Below are 19,986 nucleotides of genomic sequence, written 5' to 3'. Positions count from 1 at the left end.
TGGGCCCCGGAGCGGAACCCGGGCCTCCCACCCGGGGACCCGCCCACCTACGACGCCGGGGCCCAGGCCTCACCCCGAACCCACCGCGCGCGGAGCCGCCCCCGCCACCGCCTCAGGTTCCTCACCCGCCGCCGCCGCCGCCGCCGCCGCCGCCGCCGCGCGAGGCGGGGACATGCAAATGAGCCAACGGTCTCCGCAGCGCCGCGCCGCGCAGGCGCAAGCTGCCGCCGAGCCCTGATGCGCAGGCGCAGGCGGCCGCCGCCAAGTTCTCTTGCGCAGGCGCGTTGCTCGCTTCTCAGGGCAGACGCTCCCGAGGCGAAAGATTAATTTGTTGAGAGCGGCGGCAACGGAAAGCGGCCGGGAAAACGTGCCAAAGACGCCGCCGCTGCACACCTGTTGGCTCTTTCTGCTTTTACCTGCGCTCGCGGTCTCTCTTGAGCTCTCCGGGAGCGGTCCGTGGAGCTGCGGGAGGCCGAGGCGAGTTGGCGCCAGCGCGGCTGCGCCCGTACGGTGGCCGGAAGGGACCAGAGGTGGTTCTGCCGGTGACAGTCGGGAGCGGGAGCCCCACCCTTTCCCCACGTGGCTGTGAAAACCGGGTGAGAAGCCGGGGCTGCGGAGTTCCCTCGCGCGGGGAGGGGAGTGGGCACCGCGGGGTCGGACTGGTGACTGTGGCGCCGCCCTCGGGGACTTGATTTTGGGGAGTGACTTACAGAAGCCGCCAGGGAACAAAATCCCTGTTTCCCTGGCCTCCTCTTTCTTTTCATTCATTTGTTTATTCATTTCTTTTCATTATTCATTCATTCATAACCTATGTACTGAGTGACTGCTGCGTGTCTGACTCCATCCTGGGCAGGGGGGGGGAAGGTGAACAAAGTTAACTGAGCCCCAGTTGTCCTGGAGGTTAAATTTTAATTGGGAGGGGAGGCTAGACAGTAAAAGGCAGTAAGGTAAATGGACATGTCGTTCCAGGTAGATACAGTACTCAAAAAGGATGATGTGATAGGAGGGTGGGGCAGCTTTAACCACAGTGGTTATTAAGAGCGTCCCTTGGCTGGCTGGGATGCGCAGGTGAGAAGGTCTAGGTTAGAGACCTAGGTAAGGTCCATGTAGAGAAAGTGCTGGTAGGTAGATTGGATTTTGTTGAGAGGGTTGGGACGCCAGTGCAGGATTTTGAGCAGTGAGGTCTCTGTGATTTCAAGTTTCTCCCTGCCTGCTGAATGGAGAATAGAGGTACAGAGTGTGGCAGGGAGGAACCTGGTGAGACTACCCTTAGGACTGTGCCTGAACCAGGGTGGTTTTGCCGGGTGGAGGAAGATGATAGAGTCCCTGCTATGTCCAGGGCACCGTTTTCTCAGTGAGTGGAACCCTGGCTTAGAAAGGAAAACCGGCTGTCATTTGAGGTCTTGCTAACTCCCTTTCTTTCCTCCAGGACACCTTGCTTCTATCATGGGGACTGGTAATGCTGTTTTTCCCCCTTCCCTAACCTGGACTGTTCCCAGGTGGCTCCCAGACGACCATTCCTAGGCATTGTCTTTCTCATGAACTCCAGATACGTACTTTCATTCTGCCACCTAGCCTCGTGCCTAACCTAGGGGACCCCTGTAGGACTTGCCGTAGAGGGGGATCCCAGAGCCAGACATTGATCTCCCAAGCACAGGACTGGGCAGAGGAAGGTTCATGGGGTAGGGGAGCCAAGGCCAGAAAGCACATACAGGTTCTAAGTGGTCAGGGAAGGCACCCAGGTAGCAGACACTCTGCAGAGAACCCAGGTGGAGGGAAGGCATTAGTGAAGCAAGGCGGCATGATGGCCAGGCCTCTTACTGCTTGTGTGATCTCTGGCAGGTTCGTCCCGTCTCTGAGCTTCAGATTTCTCATCCATAAAGTAGGCATAATTGACATTCGCCTTTTGGACTGTGTCGCTGTGGTAGTGTGGCCCCTCACTGTTGGCCCACTCAGGTCTGAAGCATGGCTGGGGTGGTGGAAGCATCATTTGGTGGCAGAGTCGGAAACAGAGTCCTTCCAACAGCCCCAGCGGGGATGTTTCTGCCCCTCGAAACTGGTCAGGAACACCACACACGCATACCAGCCTGGGTGCCTCACTGAGAGGCTCTTTATTGAAACAAAATCCTTATTTTTTTTCCTTCACCCTTGACCATGGAAATCCTTAGCAACCCCTAAAGGGATCCTTGTTCTTCTGGGGCAGAAAGAAGTAAGGGGGCTATCTGCAAGGAAACAAGGTGAGGTGTGTGATGCCCTTCTGCCTCTCCCCCCAATTAAACTGGTTGAATTACTTCTAGACAGCAAAGGAAAGGAACAACCGCTAATGTTTATTGAGCTCCTACTCTGTGCCAAATCCTATTTAAGCACTTTATAGGGATTGTATGCTTGAAATGGCACTACAGTCCTATGAGGTAGATTCTCTCTGTTCATCCCCATGTTACACAAGAGAGAGTTGACCAACAGTGAGGTTAGGTGGAGGGCCTAGGATTCAAGCCGTCACTGCTGGCCCCAGAGCGTGTCCTCCTCTTCCCCCAAAACATCTGCACAAACACAAATGGAGTCTTCACTTCCTGTGCCACCTCCAGAAAGAGAAGCACAGGCTTGAGTGGCCTGTTTCCCATACAGCCCAAATCTGCCCTTGGACTTTTGCCACATTCCCTTCCTGGCGTCCTAGTACTCCCTGTGCCTTTGTTCCCCTTACATTTTCTGTGATGTACGATTCTTTAACAGACCTGGGACGGAAGTAATTGTTTTGAAAGACAGCCTTAGGACAATTGAGAAAGTTGGTCATGGAGTGTCTATTAGAAAATAGTAACGTATCGCTGTTAAATCTCCTGTGTTAAATTTTCGATGCACATTGAATGTGTGAGAGTGCCCTTTTCTTGGGAGATTCATGCTGACGTCTTTCAGAGGGATTCCTGATTCCTGGAGCGTATTCTCACATGGCACATGTGTGTGCAGGAACACACGCTCTCAGAGATTAACTTGGCAAAATGTTAACAACTGGTAAAGTTAGAAGGAAATAGGTGTTCTTTGTACTATTCTTGAAACTCTGTTACAAATTTAAAAAGTGATGTATTTTAACAGAAACTTAATATTACTTCGATAAACAAAGTAGAAATAGCAAAAGAAGCAAAATGAAAGGAGTTGTTAACCCCTGTTAGGCTCTAGGCCAGAGGCCCGTTTCCCACTTTGTTGAAAAGAGAGAGTAGAGCGCCTGGGGGGCTCAGTCGGTTAAGCAGCCCACTCTTGATCTCAGCTCAGGTCTTGATCTCAGGGTTGTGGGTTCAAGCCCCATGTTGGGCTCTACTCTGGGCGTGGAGTCTACTTAAAACAAAAAATAAGTAAATACAATGTACAAAAAATAAAAAGTACACGTTCAGTGCCTCCGTCACCTTAGCTATATTTCAAGTGCTAGAACCCACCTGGACGGCACAGATAGGGAATATCCCATCTTCACAGAAAGTTCTGTTGGATCCATTGTCAGATTGGGTTTGAGTTTTTGGCAAGAAGACTTCACAGGTGCATTTCATTCCTGTCTGGAGACAGGTAGTATTGGGTTTCTCTTCTGGCCATGTGAAATCACACAGTGGATGAGGGAACAGTCCCCTCATTGTCACGTTCCCCATCAGGTTCACTCCTCATGGTTTTACGGCCTATGGGGACTGTCATCTAAATCTGGCCTGTTGTGGATAATTTGTTGGAATTCATCTACAAAACAGAACTTTTCCTCTTCCTGTCTTTATAATCTGGTAATTAGGAAGTAGGATGAATGCTATATTCTTTATTAGCCAGTTTTCAGCAAAATGAGATGCCTGAGTGGCTCAGTCGGTTAAGCGTCTGCCTTCAGCTCAGGTCATGATCCCGGAGGTCCTGGGATTGAGTCCTGAATCCGGCTCCTTGCTCAGAGGGTAGCCTGCTTCTCCCTCTGCCTGCCATTCCCCCCCTTGTTCTTTCTCTCGCTGACAAATAAATAAATAAAATCTTCAACAACAATAACAACAACAACAAACATGAAACAAGGTACATTTGAAGAAAATAATCCAGCTTCTATTCCTGGCTTCATCCCTCTTTTTCCAACTTCCCCTTATGGTAATTATTTCTATTAGTTTTTGATTTAGCATTCCACTTTATTATAATTAACTTTTATTTTGAAACTTTTGTTGGTATAACAGCATACCATTGTAAGTAGTTTTATTACATAGTTACATATGAAATACCTAAAGTATATAATAAAATGCCATATAGTTCTCGTGTTACATATTACGACAAATATGGCATATCATAAATAACACATTATGTAAAATGTGGCATTATAACCGTGTTATTTCATTATGATCATGTAACAACTTACAACCTGTAATATTATTAAACTATTATTTTATTCTTTGTTAACTAAAAGGACATGTATTAACAGTCTCTCTTTCTTAGATAAAATGTCAACTATCTGCCCTCTTCTGCACTTCTAGAAGCTGTGCAGGTGCTGGGGTATCAGCCTTCCCTGTGACCCAGCTTGTAAGACTTTTTCCTGGGAGGTCCTGGGCTTTGGCTCTTGGTCACTCTTCCCTAAGTGATAGCCAGGCTCGCGGTTATCATCTCACCCTCCATGAAGCTTTCTTCCTGTCTTGATTTCTCAGTTTGAGAGTGTCTGTCAGGCGGGCACCTGCCGCCCCATGAGCAGGAGATGAAGATGTCCGCCAAGCGCATCACCCAGGAGACCTTCGATGCAGCCGTTCGTGAAAACATTGAAGAGTTCGAGATGGGGCCAGAGGAGGCAGTAAAAGAGGCTGTGGAACAATTCGAATCACAAGGTAAGGCACTGTGGCCAGGCCCAGCGCTGGTCTGGCTTTTTGGCCGAAAGTCAGTTCCATTCCCCAGCTCTTAACGTGCGAGAATGATTTCCCACCATGGCTCTGTCTTGCCTCTGGTGGCAGCCCTGGTCCCCGACCTGAGCAGGCTGGCGGCTTCCTCCCACTTTGTTCTTAGCCTCCCTCTACTTGCCTTGACCCACTCAGACATCTGCAGGGCTGAATCCTTCCAGATGGGTCTCTTTTTTAATTGCCACTTCCTTGAAGAGGCTTTTTCTGACTGCCTCCCAAGAAACAGGGCCGCCTGCCTCCCTGCCTCACCGACACTCCAGCCTGAGTTCATGGAGGGTTGGTCACCAGCCTGTGGCATTTTCAAAATAGGCTATGGAGGACAGTGGTTAGGAGGGGATTATTTATAGTGGTGTTGCCAGGGTTAGGAGATCCTGCTGGCCATAGCAGGGACCTCCCCAGCCCCACAACAGGCCATGGCTGGGGTTGGCGAGCCACCTGGCAGAGGCAGGGAGCTGGGAATAAATACCCCACCCTCCCACTCCTTTTGATCTGAAGTCCTATTTCCCATTGGCCAAGCCCAGTCAGACTCAAGAGGGCAAGGGTTCAGGGGGTCCAGCCTCAGATATCAGAGGCTGGTGTCCCCAGCACAGAGTGAGATCTAGATACTGGCCAGGGACTGGAGGAGTACCCGCATGTGTGTTGTGCAGTGCAAGCTTCTCCTGGGGGTGTCAGGGAGGGTGGGGGGTGCAACCAGGTTGAAGAACAATGGGAGCCCAAGGGAAAAGGCTATGGGGTCCCCTCCCCTCTTAGACCACCAAGTAGAACATGTCCCTCACTGCAGTGATGACCTGTAGCCTCACGACTGCTCTGCTCCCATTGGCTGGACAGGGCCCAGGGGCAAAGACCACCCTCTCCATATCCTATATCCCTTGTATGAATGTGGCCCTGGTAGGGAGGGGGTTAGGGTGGGGAGCTGAGCAGACCCCCAAAGGCCTCCAGAGTGGGGTGGTTCCAGAAGAAGGGACATGAGTATGTTCTGGAAGGCCTATGGGGATGTTGGCTGTCACTTGTTTCCTAAACCCCCCCCATCCCACTGCAGGGGTTGATCTGAGCAACATTATAAAGATGGCACCCAAAGTCTCTGCAGATGGACCCCAGGAACCTACACACGACATCCTGCAGGTAGGTGGGCGTGGCCCATGTGGGCATGGCTGACCTTACACATGTGGTTCCACACACGTCACCATTGAACAGTCTGTTAGGGGCACCTTTCCACTGGTTCCTAAATGACAGATGCCAGTTCTGAAGGGCAGGCACCCAACATGTACATGGGAGCCCGAGCTTGCAGCCAGGGCTCCCTGAATCCACATTTGAGTGTCCTTTTTGGGATGAACAACACTCAGGTTGTCCCCAGTGTTGGCAGCCTTGGGGGAGAGGGCACCATGGAGGAGCCTTTCAGGAGGACCCTCCCAACCGCTAAGTCTGCTCAAAGATGAATAGGAATTACAGAAAGTGTGCTCCACCACCTGTGGAGCACTGATTATTCAGCAGGACACTATTTAGCCCCTTTAGCACGAAAACTGGCCTGTGAGGTGGGTGTTGTCATCCTTCCTGACTTACTGATGGGCAAACAGAGGCCCAGAGCCTACCCTCACTCTCTAGCACACAGACAAGGAAGTTAAAGATCACAGAGATTATATGCCATCCTTAAGGTCACCTATTAAACAACGATAAGCTGTTGATAAAAAGGCAAAAGGCTGTAGTGTTTATTGAGAACTGACTGTGGAGTCAGTTCTGTGTGAGGCGCTTTCTTTGTGCTGTCTCAGTTGTTCTCTCAAGATCCCTGCAAGGCGGGGATTACTATCCCATTTTATAGATGGGTAATCCGGAGACAAAAGCAATGATTTACCTGACAGCAAGTGAATATCGTGACAAAAGAGGAAGTTGGAGAACACAGCCTTGGGTATGAACCCAGCTCTGCCTAAGGCAACGTGTTTACTTCTCTCTGCTCTCAGGGTCCTCACCATCTCCAGCCTCACAGAGATTTTGAGAAAATTACCTCATTGTTTTGACTTATTTGTTAGTAAGAAATGCATTTGTTGTCTTGGCAGTTTTTTTATTGGGTTGTTCATCTCGTTCTCATTGATTTGTATGTGCCCTTTACATATGAAGGGTCTCAGTAACAACAGTCTCTAAGAATCACTGAGCACTTCTTAAGCACTCAGCATTGTGCTAAATCCTTAAAACATATTATCTCAATCTGTTGTTAGCCTATTTTGCTGATTAGGAATCTGAGGCTTCCAAAAGATAAATGACTCACTTGTGGTCACAGCCAGTGAAGGGCAGATCTAGGACCCAGATCCAGGTCCATCTCCCAGGGAAATCAAGCTGGGAACAGCTCTGTTGTTTTCTACCAGCAGTACAGAAAACTCCTTTTGTTTACAACCTTCACTTTTTTATTCTTCTTAATTTGACTTTTAATTTTATTTTTCCATTACTGAAGAAGAATGTGAATATGTTCTTGGCATAAAAGATTCAAGCAGTACTCAAGCATTTATAGCAAAATCTGATAGGCCCTGTCCCCTTCTCTCCCACCAAACCCCTTCTCTCCCTTCCTGTGTGGGAGGCGCCACACGCTTTGGGTTTCATATCCTTCCTTATTCTCACCTTGCAATTGAACCAGCCCCTTCTCTTGCCACGGCAGCATTGACCTCTGCTGCTGCTGCAGCTTCAACCTGTGAAAAATGCTTATCTGTGGGGGAAAAATTCAACTCTGCTGATGTCTTTTGAAATGAGTCTACCAGAGTCAGGAAGTTTGTTGCACACAAACTTGCAGAAACAAAACCAAAAAGTCTTGGAACACTAAGGAGAAAACAAGCTGGACTGGTTTTATATGCGAGGAGTGTCAGAATCCAAGCCATCAGCCATAGAGAGAATGACCTCCCAGGTTAGTGGACAAAGCCCCCATCATCAGGCCAAGGTGTCACAGGTGGGGCACAGCTGACTCTGCCACCTTCACTTCAGTGACTATCCTCTCCTCAGCCACCCACAGGGTCTGGGGTCTCAGGCAGCACCTAGGGGCGATGAAGACCACTGTCTCAGCCAGCCAGCGCAGAGACTCACCTTCCTGATGCCATCTGGGGCAAGAGGAGATTCCGACAAACTGGATAGAGACTAGTGTGCAGCTTGTGCCCTTTATCTTTTCCTCTCTCACCTGACTAAATCCAGAGTGTTGTAACTCCAGCACTGTGCATCTTAATGGCACTTGGGCCACCGCTTTTCAGGTTTCTTGCCAAGTTCCTTCTCAAATGCTCCATCCTCTGCTTTGGGTTTGTGGTAAAATATTACACAGATTCACCATCTTAACCGTTTCTAAGTGTACATTTCAGTGACACGAAGTACTTTCACACTGTTGTGGAACCATCACCCACCAGCCATTTCCAGGACTTTCTCATCTTCCCAAACTGAAACCCTGTCCCCATGAAACACTAACTTCCTGTTCCCCTCTCCTAGCCCCTGTCACTCAGCATTCTCCTTCCCGCCCCTCTGAATGGGACTTCTCTGGGGACTCCTCTAAGTGCAATCACAGAGTTTGTCCTTTCGTGGCTGGCTTCTTTCGTTCAGCGTAATGTCATCAGGGTTAATCCATGTTGGAGCCTGGGTCAGAATTTTGTTCCTTGCTATGGCTGAATAATATTCTATTGCGTGGATGGACCACAGTCTGTTTATCCATTCGTCCGTGGATGGAAAGTTGGGTTGCTTCTAGCTTTCGTCTCCCAGAATTAATGCTGCTGTGAACACGGATATACAGACATTTCTTTAAGACTCCTTTCAGTTCTTCAGGATATATCCTTGGAAGTGAGATTGCTGGATCACGTGGTAATTGTATATTTACTTTCTTGAGTATTTCCCTAACCACTAGCGATGTGGACCATCATTTTGTCGCCATAGTAGCCACCAGTATATTTTCTTTGGTGAATGTCCATTCGAGGCACATTCTCTGCTTTAGGCCTATTAATATTCTGTGTCATTGTAACATATCCTCAGTTAAGTCCAGCTCAGGGACAGAGAGCCAACTGGCATCCTTGCCATTCAGAGCAGTGGTGGCCAAATCCCAGCCCTCTGCACTGGGTTGATGGCATCTATAGAGCTGCTCTCCCTAGGGCCAGGGACCGGTGATTTCTTAAGTCCCAGGAGGCTCAGGTTCATCTTGGGCTCATTGCTGAGGCAGATCTGGAGGTCATGGAATTGAATGGCAGCTAGAGTTGGATGCTCTTTTCAAGTCGTTTCCTCTCATTATTACTGTTTTTCCCCCAAAGGCTTTGAGTTGAATTTGGGCAAATCAACAGTGTGTATGGTGTGGTTTCATTTGGCAGATAAACGTTTGTGGAATGGATGGGAGAAACAAACAGGAGACATCTGGTAGGGGCCGGTCTGGCAAAGGTAACTTTCACCTTCCTTGGAGAGGTGGCCACTGGAGGGTATGTCGGTTAGTTGTAGCTGCACAGTAAACAACCCAGAACAATGGCCTTTTCTTGTTCCTTATGGTTTGACTGAGCTCAGCCAGATGGTTCCACGGGTCTTGCTTAGAGAGCCTCTTGCAATGGCAGCTAGGGTTGGAGCATTGACTGTGCCTGCGCTCACATGTGTGGCTCCATGGAGGGACCCTGAGATAGCTGGGTCTCTCCGTCTCTGTGTGACCTCTGGAGCTCGAAGCTCCTAGAAGCCCATATGTGGAAGCTACCGCGGCTGGACTGCATTTCCACCACAGGCCTAGGTCCCGGGAAGGGGGATCTGACGGGGTGGGGGCACAGGGGCATTGTTGCTATAGAACCTCTTTGGGCTGAGCTGACACTGAAGTCTCTCCCGTGTCCTCTAGGCCCTGGATGACCTGCAGGAGTCCGTGGCCCGCTCTCACCCCCAGGAAGTATCCGCACACCTCACCCGCTTTTTAGAGCAGTGCAAGCAGCATAAGGCGAGCCGCTTCCTGGCAGCCCAGAAGGGGGCCTACCCCATCCTTCTCGCCGCCTGGAAGCTTGCTGTAGCAAGCGACCAGGGCCTCCTGCTCCAGGCCCTCAACGCCCTGTCAGCCCTGACCGATGGCCAGCCTGATCTCCTAGACACCCAGGGCCTGCAGCTGCTGGTGGTCACACTGGCCCAGAATGCCGACGCGGCTGATCTGACATGTTCTGGCATCCGCTGTGTGTGCCATGCCAGCCTGAAGCACGAGCAGAATCGGCAGAGCCTGGTGAAGGCCGGTGTGCTTCCTCTGCTGACGGGTGCCATTACCCGGCATGGCCACTGTGCTGATGTGGTCAGGGAGGCCTGCTGGGCCCTTCGAGTCATGACCTTCGACGATGACATCCGTGTGCCCTTTGGCCATGCCCACGACCATGCCAAGATGATTGTGCAGGAGAATGGAGGCTTGAAGGTACTCATTGAGGCCGCCAAAGGTAGGAGCGGTGTGAGAATGAGAGTTGGGTTTTAGGATGGCTTCAGGTGTGGCTGGCTCCAGGCTCCACTTGCCTCTTCTGGCTTACCAACACCCACATGCCAGCCCTAGTGGAATAGTTCCTTACTCTTGGTTGCTCTAGGTGAGTTCCCAGCCAGGTCTCATTGGCCAAGACCAAATCTTGTGCCCATCTCTGGAGCCATTTGAGGAAGGGGCTTGGCTCTGTTCAACCACACAGACTGAGAGTACACGGAAAGGAGAGCTCCCCAAAGGGACAAATAAGGGTGTTTTCTAAAAGTGGGGGAGTGTGTCTGGTTCCCAGTGAAGGTTTACAGTTTGGTTCATACTTAGCCTCAAATTGTTATGCACGTACATGTTCCCAACTGGGATGACCAAGACAAGCCAGCCGTAGGAGACCACAACACTGATGTTCAGACCCGAAATTCCCTGCCCCCATCCATTGTACCCACTAGAAAAGGCCTGACTGTGGTCTGGTACACAGAAGGTGAGAGAAGAATGAGTTCTTCCCAGCCTGCCTGTAGCTCTGGCCCTATAGCCAGTCTTGTTTGTGGGCCTTTGGCCATCTTCTGGAGAGGCGAGCCTACTACCTCAGTCTCATACCTCTGGAGAAGGTGAAAACAGTCCCGCCATCTGTGAAGTCGAGCTCCTTTTCTGAGGGGGAGTTTACATCTCTCTCATTTGTTGACAGGAGCTCCTATTAGTCTGGGTTCTGCCAGAGAAGTAGAGCCATTGGCGGGGGGGGTGGGGGGGGTTTCAAGGAATTGGCTCATGTGGCCGAGGGGCTGGTGAGTCTGAAATCCACGGAGTAGCTTGGGCAGGAGCCAACAGCCAACACCACCAGAGAGCTCTCTCCTCCAGAGAGCTTCTTCCTCTTCAGGAAGACCTCAGTTTCCCTCTTAAGGCCATGAGCTGACTGGATGAGGCCCAGTCAGACCATCAGGGTTCATCTTGAAGTCAGCTGATCACAGATGTCACCACATCTAGAGAATTCCTCCACCCAGATTAGTGCTCCCAGCATTGCTGGGGCTTCACCCTGACCATGGAGACATACCAGCTGACTGTCACAGAGCTTTGTATAAATTAGGGCTGTCCACCCGCCACCCTTCCACTCCCCACCACCCCACCCCCATCTGAGCCTCAGCACAGGCCTCTCCTCCCTAGGGCCTCTGAGCTTTGTCTTCGGCATCTGTGTTCAATTTTACCCAGGTCCGCTCTATCCATATGTCGCTCTACAGTTTCTGGGTTTCCCGTTGCACTTAGAAAGGTCATTCCCACCCCAAGAACATAAAAATAGTCTTGGATGTTTTATTATAGCACTATTATGGTTTTCTTTTTTTAGTTGGGATCATCAGTTGGTCTGGAATTTATCTGGGACACGGTGTGGGGGAGGGTGTGTTTGGCTGTCTTCTCCTGCGGCCAGCAGGGGGCACTCCAGGCCTGGCAGCCCTGGTGTTCAGTGGGGCTCTCCTGGTGTGTGTGGCCTGCCTGCTGGGCAGAAGGGCCCCACTTCCCAGGTGGAACAGGATTTGTACCAGGACTGCTGGCTCCTGGTTCCAAGCTGGGACTGGTTCTCTCCATGTCCTCGCCCCAGTGGTTCCTCTCCCTCCCTCTCCACAGCATTCTCTGACAACCCCAGTGTCCTGAGTGAGCTCTGCAGCACCCTCTCCCGCCTGGCCGTCCGCAATGAATTCTGCCAGGAGATTGTCGACCTTGGGGGCCTCGGTGTCCTGGTGGCCCTACTGGCCAACTGCAGCGACCACCAGGTGGGTGTCCAGGCTGTCTTAGGGTATGAAGCACCCTTCACTTGGATTTCGATTTGTCATTTCTCTTGATGCTGCAGGAAGGTTCCAGACCTCCCAGTGAACTCTGCCCCCTTGAGCCCCAGCCACCCAGACCAGCCTGAATCAGAACACACTGGCCCTGTCTGCTGACCCTGGAAGCAAAGTGCAATTTTCACTTCTCATTGACCCCTGGGCAGGAAGTTAAGTTTTGGGGGAAAACAAAGCCACCCACCCTCTCTTACTGACCTTTAACACCTTCGTATTTTCTACCAGCAGTGGGAGGAATGCCAGTGGGTGTTGGCAGGGGCTGGCCCAGCTCCCAGTTCAGGAGTGTGATGTTTGGGTGAGGCAAATCCTTAGTGCCTCGGTTTCTTCATCCATAAAATGGGGCGGGGCCTCCTATTCATTATTCTTTCATTTAGCAGCCACTTAACCCCCTCTCTACATGCCTGACCTAGGGCGGGAGTACCTCCCTGTCCTGTGGCAGCAATGGTCCTGCTGGCCCCAGCTTCAGCTGGTGATATCAGCCAGTCTCCTTCTGGACACATGGCAGAAAGCTGAATCTGAACCAGCTTAAGCACATGAGGGAATGCATTTTGTTTGTACTCCTGGACAGCCAGGCAGTGGGTGGAGGCTTGGTTTCCCTCCCACTGCTTTCTCTTTTATGGCTCTGCCCCTCAGCAGGGCGGTTAGGAGTCCCGGCAGCGTCTGGTCAGCTGTCCTCAGCTCAGGACCTGGGGACTTAGCTATGGCCAGGGGACCCTATGCTTTGATTCCTGGCCTGAGCCACATGCCTGCCTCTGTGCGTGAGGGGTGGATGTCCAGGTTGTCCAGACACTTGGGCTAGGCACAGGCGGGCTAATTCATAGGCTCCACCTCTCTGAGCCTCCCCTGCCCTTACTGGCTCCATGTGTGCCCCAGGGTGGCCCCACCTGTTTTTTGGACCGTGGAACAACAGACTCTCCTCAAGACCACCCCCCCGCACCCTCCACAAACCAGCAACCAAGCAGTTAGTGTCTGGCCCAGCACAGGAGGACAAGCTGGCCAGAGCTGACCCCCACCTCCCCCCATCCCCATAGGATGTTGTAAAGCAAGTGTTGAGTGCCCTGCGGGCCATCGCAGGCAATGATGATGTGAAGGACGCCATTGTCCGAGCTGGCGGGACAGAGTCCATCGTGGCTGCCATGACCCAGCACTTGGCCAGTCCCCAGGTACCTACCCCAGGCAGGCGGCGCACCCGGTGGGGCACAGTGGCTGGAGTCCCAGCTCAGTGTCTGGGTTCACCTGGTGCTCTGCCCCATTTCCTCAAGCGGGGCTAGGGTGGGGCCCATGAGAGGCCTGCGTTGAGACCATGCCCCCTAAGCGCGTGGTTGAGGTTTTTATCATCCCTGTTATTACTGATCAGATATATGTGCAGGCTGGCCGCGGACTCTCCAGGGGAAACTGCAGGGCACTCACCTGGGGAATTAACAGTGGTGGCCATGGAGGGCCGTCGGGGTAATGGGCATCTGATTGTCTCCGCTGTCCCCGTGACCCCCACAGGTATGCGAGCAGAGCTGTGCGGCCCTCTGTGTCCTAGCCCTGCGGAAGCCAGAGAACAGCCGGGTCATCATGGAGGGCGGCGGCGCCCTGGTAGCACTGCGGGCCATGAAGGCGCACCCTGCGGAGGCCGGAGTGCAGGTGGGCCTGGGGGCAGGAGGGCGGGGCAGACCCAGGCCCTCCCTGTCCCTGTCCTCATCCCCAGCCTAGCCCACTTCTCTCCAATTCTTCTTCCTTCCCAGCTCCCGAAGGTATCTACCCATCCTTGAGAATGCACCCAGTTCTGCCCTCGGCTGTCTTCCTGCTCCTTTGCTCTTCCAGCATTGATCTTTTCCTAACAGTTCCTTCAGAGGGATAGGAAGAGGAGGAGATGGGAGGAGAGCAGGTGGGGATCTTCTGGGACTTCGGGAAGGTTCCTTGCTGTCCGTGGGCTGCTCCTTCATGTTCAGCACGTGGGACCCACAGTCCATACCTTACTGGGGAGTCAGTGAAGCTGAGCAGTAGACGGGGCTGCGTGCGCCCCTGCCTGAAACCCACACACTTCCTTGTAGTTTCCAGGGCTCTCCCTGCCTCCCTGACTCCCACCTCAAGCGCCCTCCCAGCCCAGGGGCCTCCTTGTTGGTCTTCAGACATACCAGACTCTGTCCCACTATGGGTCTTTGCCTCCCTCTTCGGGATGGTGTCTCCTCGGGAACACTGCCCTTGGCTCACCAATCACCTTGCCTACCCCTCACCACCCTGGCTGGGCAGCCTCTCCCACCCCACCTACTTCTCTTCTAATTTCCTAATGGTGGGGTGCTTTGTGGCACCCACACACAGCAGATAAGCAGGGCACAGATGTTGATGAACGTGTGATGATATAATTGACAGGTGGGCCCTGTGCACAACCCCCTCTTCCCACTGTCTCTCTGCTCTCCTTTCCTGGGCTTCCTACCCAGGCTCTTGCCAGCCACAGGGAAATCTTGCCCTGAGGCTGAGGGTCCCATACCTGAGGGATCAGCCACACCTGCCAAGCACTTGACTGCCCTGAGCATCTGTTTCCTCACCTGGGAGATGGGGGAATTAGCCCTGCTTCCCATGGCGATTGAGAGGATAAAGTGGAGAAATGAATCTAGCCTGATAAGTCACACAGTGTAGGCACCTACCGGACCTTGACCGTGGTCACCTTTGTCTTGTTATGTTATGATGAGGGGGCCCTGAGGTCAGAGTGGACCCCACCCACTGGCACACCACCACTCACCTTCAGTTCTTCCTCCCAGAAACAGGCCTGCATGCTGATCCGTAACCTGGTGGCCCGCAGCCAGGCCTTCTCACAGCCCATCCTGGACCTGGGGGCCGAAGCACTCATCTTGCAGGCCCGTGCTGCCCACCGTGACTGCGAGGATGTGGCCAAGGCTGCCCTTCGGGACCTTGGTTGCCGTGTTGAGCTGCGGGAGCTGTGGACTGGCCAGAAGGGCAACCTGGCGCCGTGACCTCAGGCTCAGTCTGGGCCATGGCTCTGGGTGAGTTATGTGACTCAGGAACAGGAAGAGGTCCATGTCCTGTCACTCTACTCCCCGGATTCCTCTCCCATTCAGGGACAGGTGTTTTCTGATGGCCACCAGGTACGGGGGGGTGGGAAGGAAGCCATGATGAAGCGTCTACACAGCAGAGAGCAGCCCCTGGGTCCTGGCCTCCTTTTGCCTTGTTCTCCAGGCCAGCTGACCACATTGCTGTGACCCGTCCTGCCCTCCCAACCCCACCCCGTGCCCTTTCCTAGCAGAAGGAGGGCCCTTAGTATTACTTGGGGGCAAAGTGCTAATTGAAATGTGGGATCCATACTGGCCAGTCTCACAGGAGGGTGGGGACCCTGCTTTGGTTCCTACAAGTCTGTTCTCTCCCCTGCTCGTCTCTTACTTATAATATGGTTTGTAGGTGTCTTGCTCTGCTGGACAGAGAGCAGGGACCAAGCTCTTCTGCCTCCAGGGGTCCCAGGTCAGCCAGTACTGCCCAGTAATAAAAGACTCTCTTAGTTAACAATGGAGGGATCTCTTCCATAGCGCGATGGAGTATGGGTGCTGCCTCCATGGCTTCAGAGAATGGGAGAGGGGCAGATGTCTGGGGAGGCCATGGAGTCGCTGAGGAAAGTAAAGGGGTTTTGAGAACCGCCTGGGATATATGGTCTGCTGGGGCCATGGTTCATACCTGGGGTCTCGGCCCCACGGCCACTGTTTCTGATTATGTCTCACTGAGCTCTGTGGCCTTCAGCTAGCGACGTATTCTGTCTAAGCCTTGATCTGATCTTCTGTGAAATGGGGATGGGGTGTGTGCAGGCAGAGCTGGGCACGTGGGAGGCACCTGACCATCTTAGCTTCACCACCTCAGTCACCCTCAAAGGACTGTCCTGTACTCGTCTGCCCTGCTGCTTGAGGTCATTGCTCGCAGGGCGGCTTGGGAAGTCTGCCTCCTTCTTTGAGCCTCAGTTTCCCCCTCTGTAGTATGGACATCAGTGTTACTGCCTCAAATACCCACTGTACCTCCAAAGTGTTCTGGGGGTCCCCAAGCAGCTGTGCTTAGCAAACCCCAGCACTCCTCTGCATTTACACCTGGGGGTTGTGCCGTGGTCACCCGGCAGCTTGTGCATCTCATGTGGCCCAGTCGGGTGGTTAGCTTCAAGAGCTCTGGTGGGCTCCGGGCGTGGTACCTGAACTCTCTTGAAACGCAGTCCACTGCTGGATATACATCTCCCCTAGCTCAAGCAGGACCTGAATTTGGTCCTTAATATCAGCTCAAGCCCCTTCCTAGAAGGCTTCTGGTTGCCATGGCTGGGCGAGTGGCTGGGGTGGCGTGTGGCGTCACCCGGGTCCTAGCTCCCCTTGGTGGCAAACTGTTCCCCACTCCTGGCTGGGAGGGCCCTGCCAGCTCTGAGGGGTTGACATGAACCTCTAACCCAGTCACCTCACCCTGACTTCCCCCACTGGGAACACACCCAGCCTGTAGAAGTTTCTTGCACTTGCTCCAGGCTGCCCTGCCTTGACTTCTGCCACCCATGTGACCTTGGGGCATTCTGCAGGCCCTGTGAGCCTCATATATCATCATCTGTCTCATGGGAGGTGGGTGATGCCAGCCCATTTCTGGGGAAGCCTGAGGTTCCGTTCCTGTAATTCCTGCCCAGGCTCTGCTCTCAATCTGCCCAAGGCTCCACATTGCCCTCTCCGCAAAACCAACTGTCCTCCAGGACCCGTCCACCTCCCAACTTCATCTTCCCCACGTTCTCTTTTATTTATTTATTTATTTTAAAAAAGATTTTATTTATTTATTTGACAGACAGATCACAAGTAGGCAGAGAGGCAGGCAGAGAGAAAGGGGGAAGCAGGCTCCCCGCTGAGCAGAGAGTCCGATGTGGTGCTTGATCCCAGGACCCTGAGATCATGACCTGAGCCGAAGGCAGAGGCTCAACCCACTGAGCCACCCAGGTGCCCCCCACCACGTTCTCTTTTAGTTGTCTTTCTAGCCACATCAGCTTCCCCATTTTCGGGCCTTTGCACATGCTGTCCTTACATGGAGCACCTTTTCTCCAGCCCTCCCCATGGCTGCCTCTTCCCTGGCACCAAGTTCTAGCTCACATGTTGCCTCCAGGAGAGATCCCCTGCTGTTGTCCTTCACTGGTGCCTTGGTCCCATCACCTCTTGTGTTGTGTCTCTGATCTCTGAGCCTACCTGAGGTCTCCTTGCTTGTGTGCTTTTGTGTTTATCTGTCCCCTACTGACCAGGAATTGCATGTAAGCAGGCTCCTCTCCCTGCTCTGCTCCAGCTTCCTCTGAATGTTTTTGAATATACACCTAAATAATAAGGGGGTGGTTTGGAGGGAAGGCCTCTGCCCCCACAGCTCTAGTCCTCTCCCGCGACAAGGTCCTGGCCAGCCTTCCTACAGTTGCAGGCCTCTTTGGGGAGGCAGAGCTCTAGCTTCTCCGTCCTTCCCACCTTAGTCTGAAGGAACGGACTTCGTCAGTGAGCATGGCTCAGGGTCTGTTTGGAGGTCCCCGCAGTGGGTAGGCACAGAATTGAGGCTGGCCAAACCTGGCTTCCAGTCCCTGCTCTGCCGCCTCAGGTGAACCTCAGCCTCCTCCCCTCCCCTGAAAACAGGGTAAGTGTGTTGCTATACAGGACCACAGCCCCAGTAAGATACACAGCCCCTCTCTAAAGAGTGTTTTCCATCTCCGTTGATGACCTGGCTGAATCTCTGGAAGGCTGGCTGTAACTGCCTTGACACCAGCTGGGCCTGGGTGACATCACTGTTGCATTCAGCAGGTACCCCTCCACCCAGGGAAGGACCCAGCATCCTGGCTTATGCATACATCTTTGAGAAGAAGGGCCTATGCACACCATTTCTCAGATGAGAAATAGACTTGCTGGCCTTTGAGGGGCCACAGTGGGATGAGAACCCAGCTTGGCCTGCCTCCATGCCCCTCCTTTCTTGCCAGCATTGCTAACCTGACCTTGGGCCAATGGCTCTCTGGCCTCCATTGATTAAGCCCTGTCACTCTGCCCAGGCCTGGCTCAGAGCCATCGTGTCAGATGATTCCAGGGATCCCCAAGACCTAGAGGAGACTGGGGGACAGAGAGACAGTGTCCTGCCTAGAGCCAACCAGGGTGACATGGAAGAGCTGGGATCCCAGGCACCCTGACCAGGCACAGCTGCAGTGCCCACAGTGGGGGTGTCAGTCGCTGGTGCCAAGGGGCATTACTGGCCATTGTTGGAAGGTGGCAGGGAGGTTGACCGGCGCCAGCATGCTGACAAGCAAAAGAAGCCAGAGCCCAGGCAGTGCCTTTGGCACTCTCAGGAGAGGCAGCCTGGTGCTGGGCTGCTGCCTGACCCTTGCCTCAGTTGGCACTGTCCCTGGGAGTACCGTGAGACCTTCCAGGAGCTTGCTGCCTCCCTCCCAGGACCTGGCAGGTGGGTGCTGTGGGTAGGGACTCCTACATGAATATCTCTCCCTCTTTGGGTGGCAAACCCCACCCATAGTTGGTCTATGTCCACATTCCATGAAGTGCTATTTACAGAAAGGAAACAGGCCCCAAGAACAGTTTATCTATCACCAACACTCAAAAAGCGCTGGCTGTGGACCAGTGAAGTTGTGAGTTTTTTACTTCCATTCATCTCGTTAGTGCTGCCTTCAACCCTGGGATGTAGTTGGAGAAACTGAAGCAGAGAATTTGAGTCTCTTGCCGAAGATCTGGTGGCCAGCGAGTAAAAAACAGCAGGGATTCAAACCCAGCCTCTGGCCATTTCAGTAAGGAACACTTGTAGTGTGAGGCTCAGTTTTCTCATGGGCAAAGTAGGTGCTATCGCCTCCCCCCACCATCTGGGAATCACCCAGTAAGGATCTGATACCCATTAGGTGTTCAGCGGACCTCAATGTCCTCTGCTTGTCCAGAGAGCAGAATGGAGATCAGGACCTGGAAGTTGGCTGGGAAGCAAACCACAGTAGGGAGGTATGGGAGAGAGGCCATATCACGGGAATATCCTGAGTCAGATGGTGGCCTCAGGCTAGTGACATTGACAGTGTGAGCCTCAGTGTTTTCCCCTTCCCCCGTCCTTACCGGCAGCCCTTTGAGATGTTGTGGATTAAGCACTAGGCAGGGGACTTGCCCAGCCCTGAAATGTGAACCCTTATTAAGGCCTAGCTTCAGGTTGCTCCCTCCCAGCATTCCCTGGTTCTGAACTTGATCTCCACCAACCCTAGCCGGCACCTAGAGGAAATAAGAGCCAGTATCTGGGAACATTTGTAACCCTTTCTGCCCTCGAGATTAGGAGTGTGCATTTGGTGAGTCAGAGAACTGGGTGGACTTGGGGGGAGTGCCAGGGACACAGGGAAGCACTGGATGGCAGGTGTCTTCTCTAAACTGCTGGCATCTGTCTTCAAAGAATCCCATGAACTTCACCTCACAGAGAAGCTGAGGGTCCAATGCTTCCACCAGAAGGTCAAGGCAAGGGCTGAGATATAAGTTCTCCCAGAGGAGAAGCCTAAAAGAGTAAAGATCAAGGTGTAGGAATCCCTGTCCTCTGAGGAAACTGATCCACAACCACCTTGCCCAAGGTTATGTCTTGGGCCTATGGCTGGACATGGATTTGGGCCAGTGGCTGGACATGGAATCGGCCCAGATGGCTCAGCGCCCTGGTCGCTCTTCTCTGACACTGCTTTACCCCACTTCCAAAGAGCAGGCTGCTCTAAATTCACCCTTAGATTCAGCCACTTGAAGCACTGTGGGCAAGGAGCTGGACCTCTCTGCACTCTGTTACCGTAAAATGGCCAGTGGTCGCTTTGACCTCATGAGATAGTGGTTAGTTTTCAGTTGATTCACAAAGGCTTATCCGGGAGGAGGCCGGATGG

General features: G+C 52.9%; 2 protein-coding genes across 34 annotated transcripts in view; one reads left to right on the top strand and one right to left on the bottom strand.

Moving 5' to 3' along the window:
• The window catches only part of SUGP2 (SURP and G-patch domain containing 2), a 30,737-nt gene extending 30,211 nt beyond the window's left edge, over window positions 1-526 (bottom strand). For 6 of the 30 annotated variants that reach the window (XR_014304687.1, XM_082706234.1, XM_082706243.1 and 3 more), the window contains exon 1: window positions 126-205. Coding sequence is in view for 6 of the 30 variants with exons in the window: in XM_082706234.1 (XP_082562360.1) it covers window positions 126-174 (49 nt within the window). In the remaining 24 variants the exon portion in view is untranslated. Of the gene's footprint in view, window positions 1-73 lie in introns of all 30 variants that reach the window. The other 24 variants (XR_014304688.1, XM_082706248.1, XM_082706242.1 and 21 more) reach the window with 16 other exon arrangements.
• On the top strand, window positions 453-15,632 carry ARMC6 (armadillo repeat containing 6). 4 transcript variants are annotated; one of them, XM_082706660.1, is made up of 9 exons: window positions 453-596; window positions 4,638-4,811; window positions 5,920-6,002; window positions 9,700-10,273; window positions 11,911-12,056; window positions 13,154-13,285; window positions 13,617-13,754; window positions 14,873-15,115; window positions 15,528-15,632. In XM_082706660.1, the coding sequence occupies exons 2-8, from the start codon at window positions 4,685-4,687 to the stop codon at window positions 15,083-15,085; spliced, it is 1,413 nt and encodes a 470-aa protein (XP_082562786.1). In that variant the 5' UTR covers window positions 453-596; window positions 4,638-4,684; the 3' UTR covers window positions 15,086-15,115; window positions 15,528-15,632. The 4 variants fall into 4 exon arrangements, with proteins under 4 accessions (XP_082562786.1, XP_082562785.1, XP_082562787.1 ...); XM_082706659.1 differs by having other exon boundaries at window positions 14,873-15,632; XM_082706661.1 differs by lacking the exon at window positions 13,154-13,285 and having other exon boundaries at window positions 14,873-15,632.
• Window positions 15,633-19,986: the final 4,354 nt, after the last annotated feature.

Source organism: Mustela nivalis (genome assembly GCF_964662115.1).
Source record: "Mustela nivalis genome assembly, chromosome: 1".
NCBI lineage: Eukaryota > Metazoa > Chordata > Mammalia > Carnivora > Mustelidae > Mustela > Mustela nivalis.
This window is presented reverse-complemented; position numbering and strand designations above follow the sequence as displayed.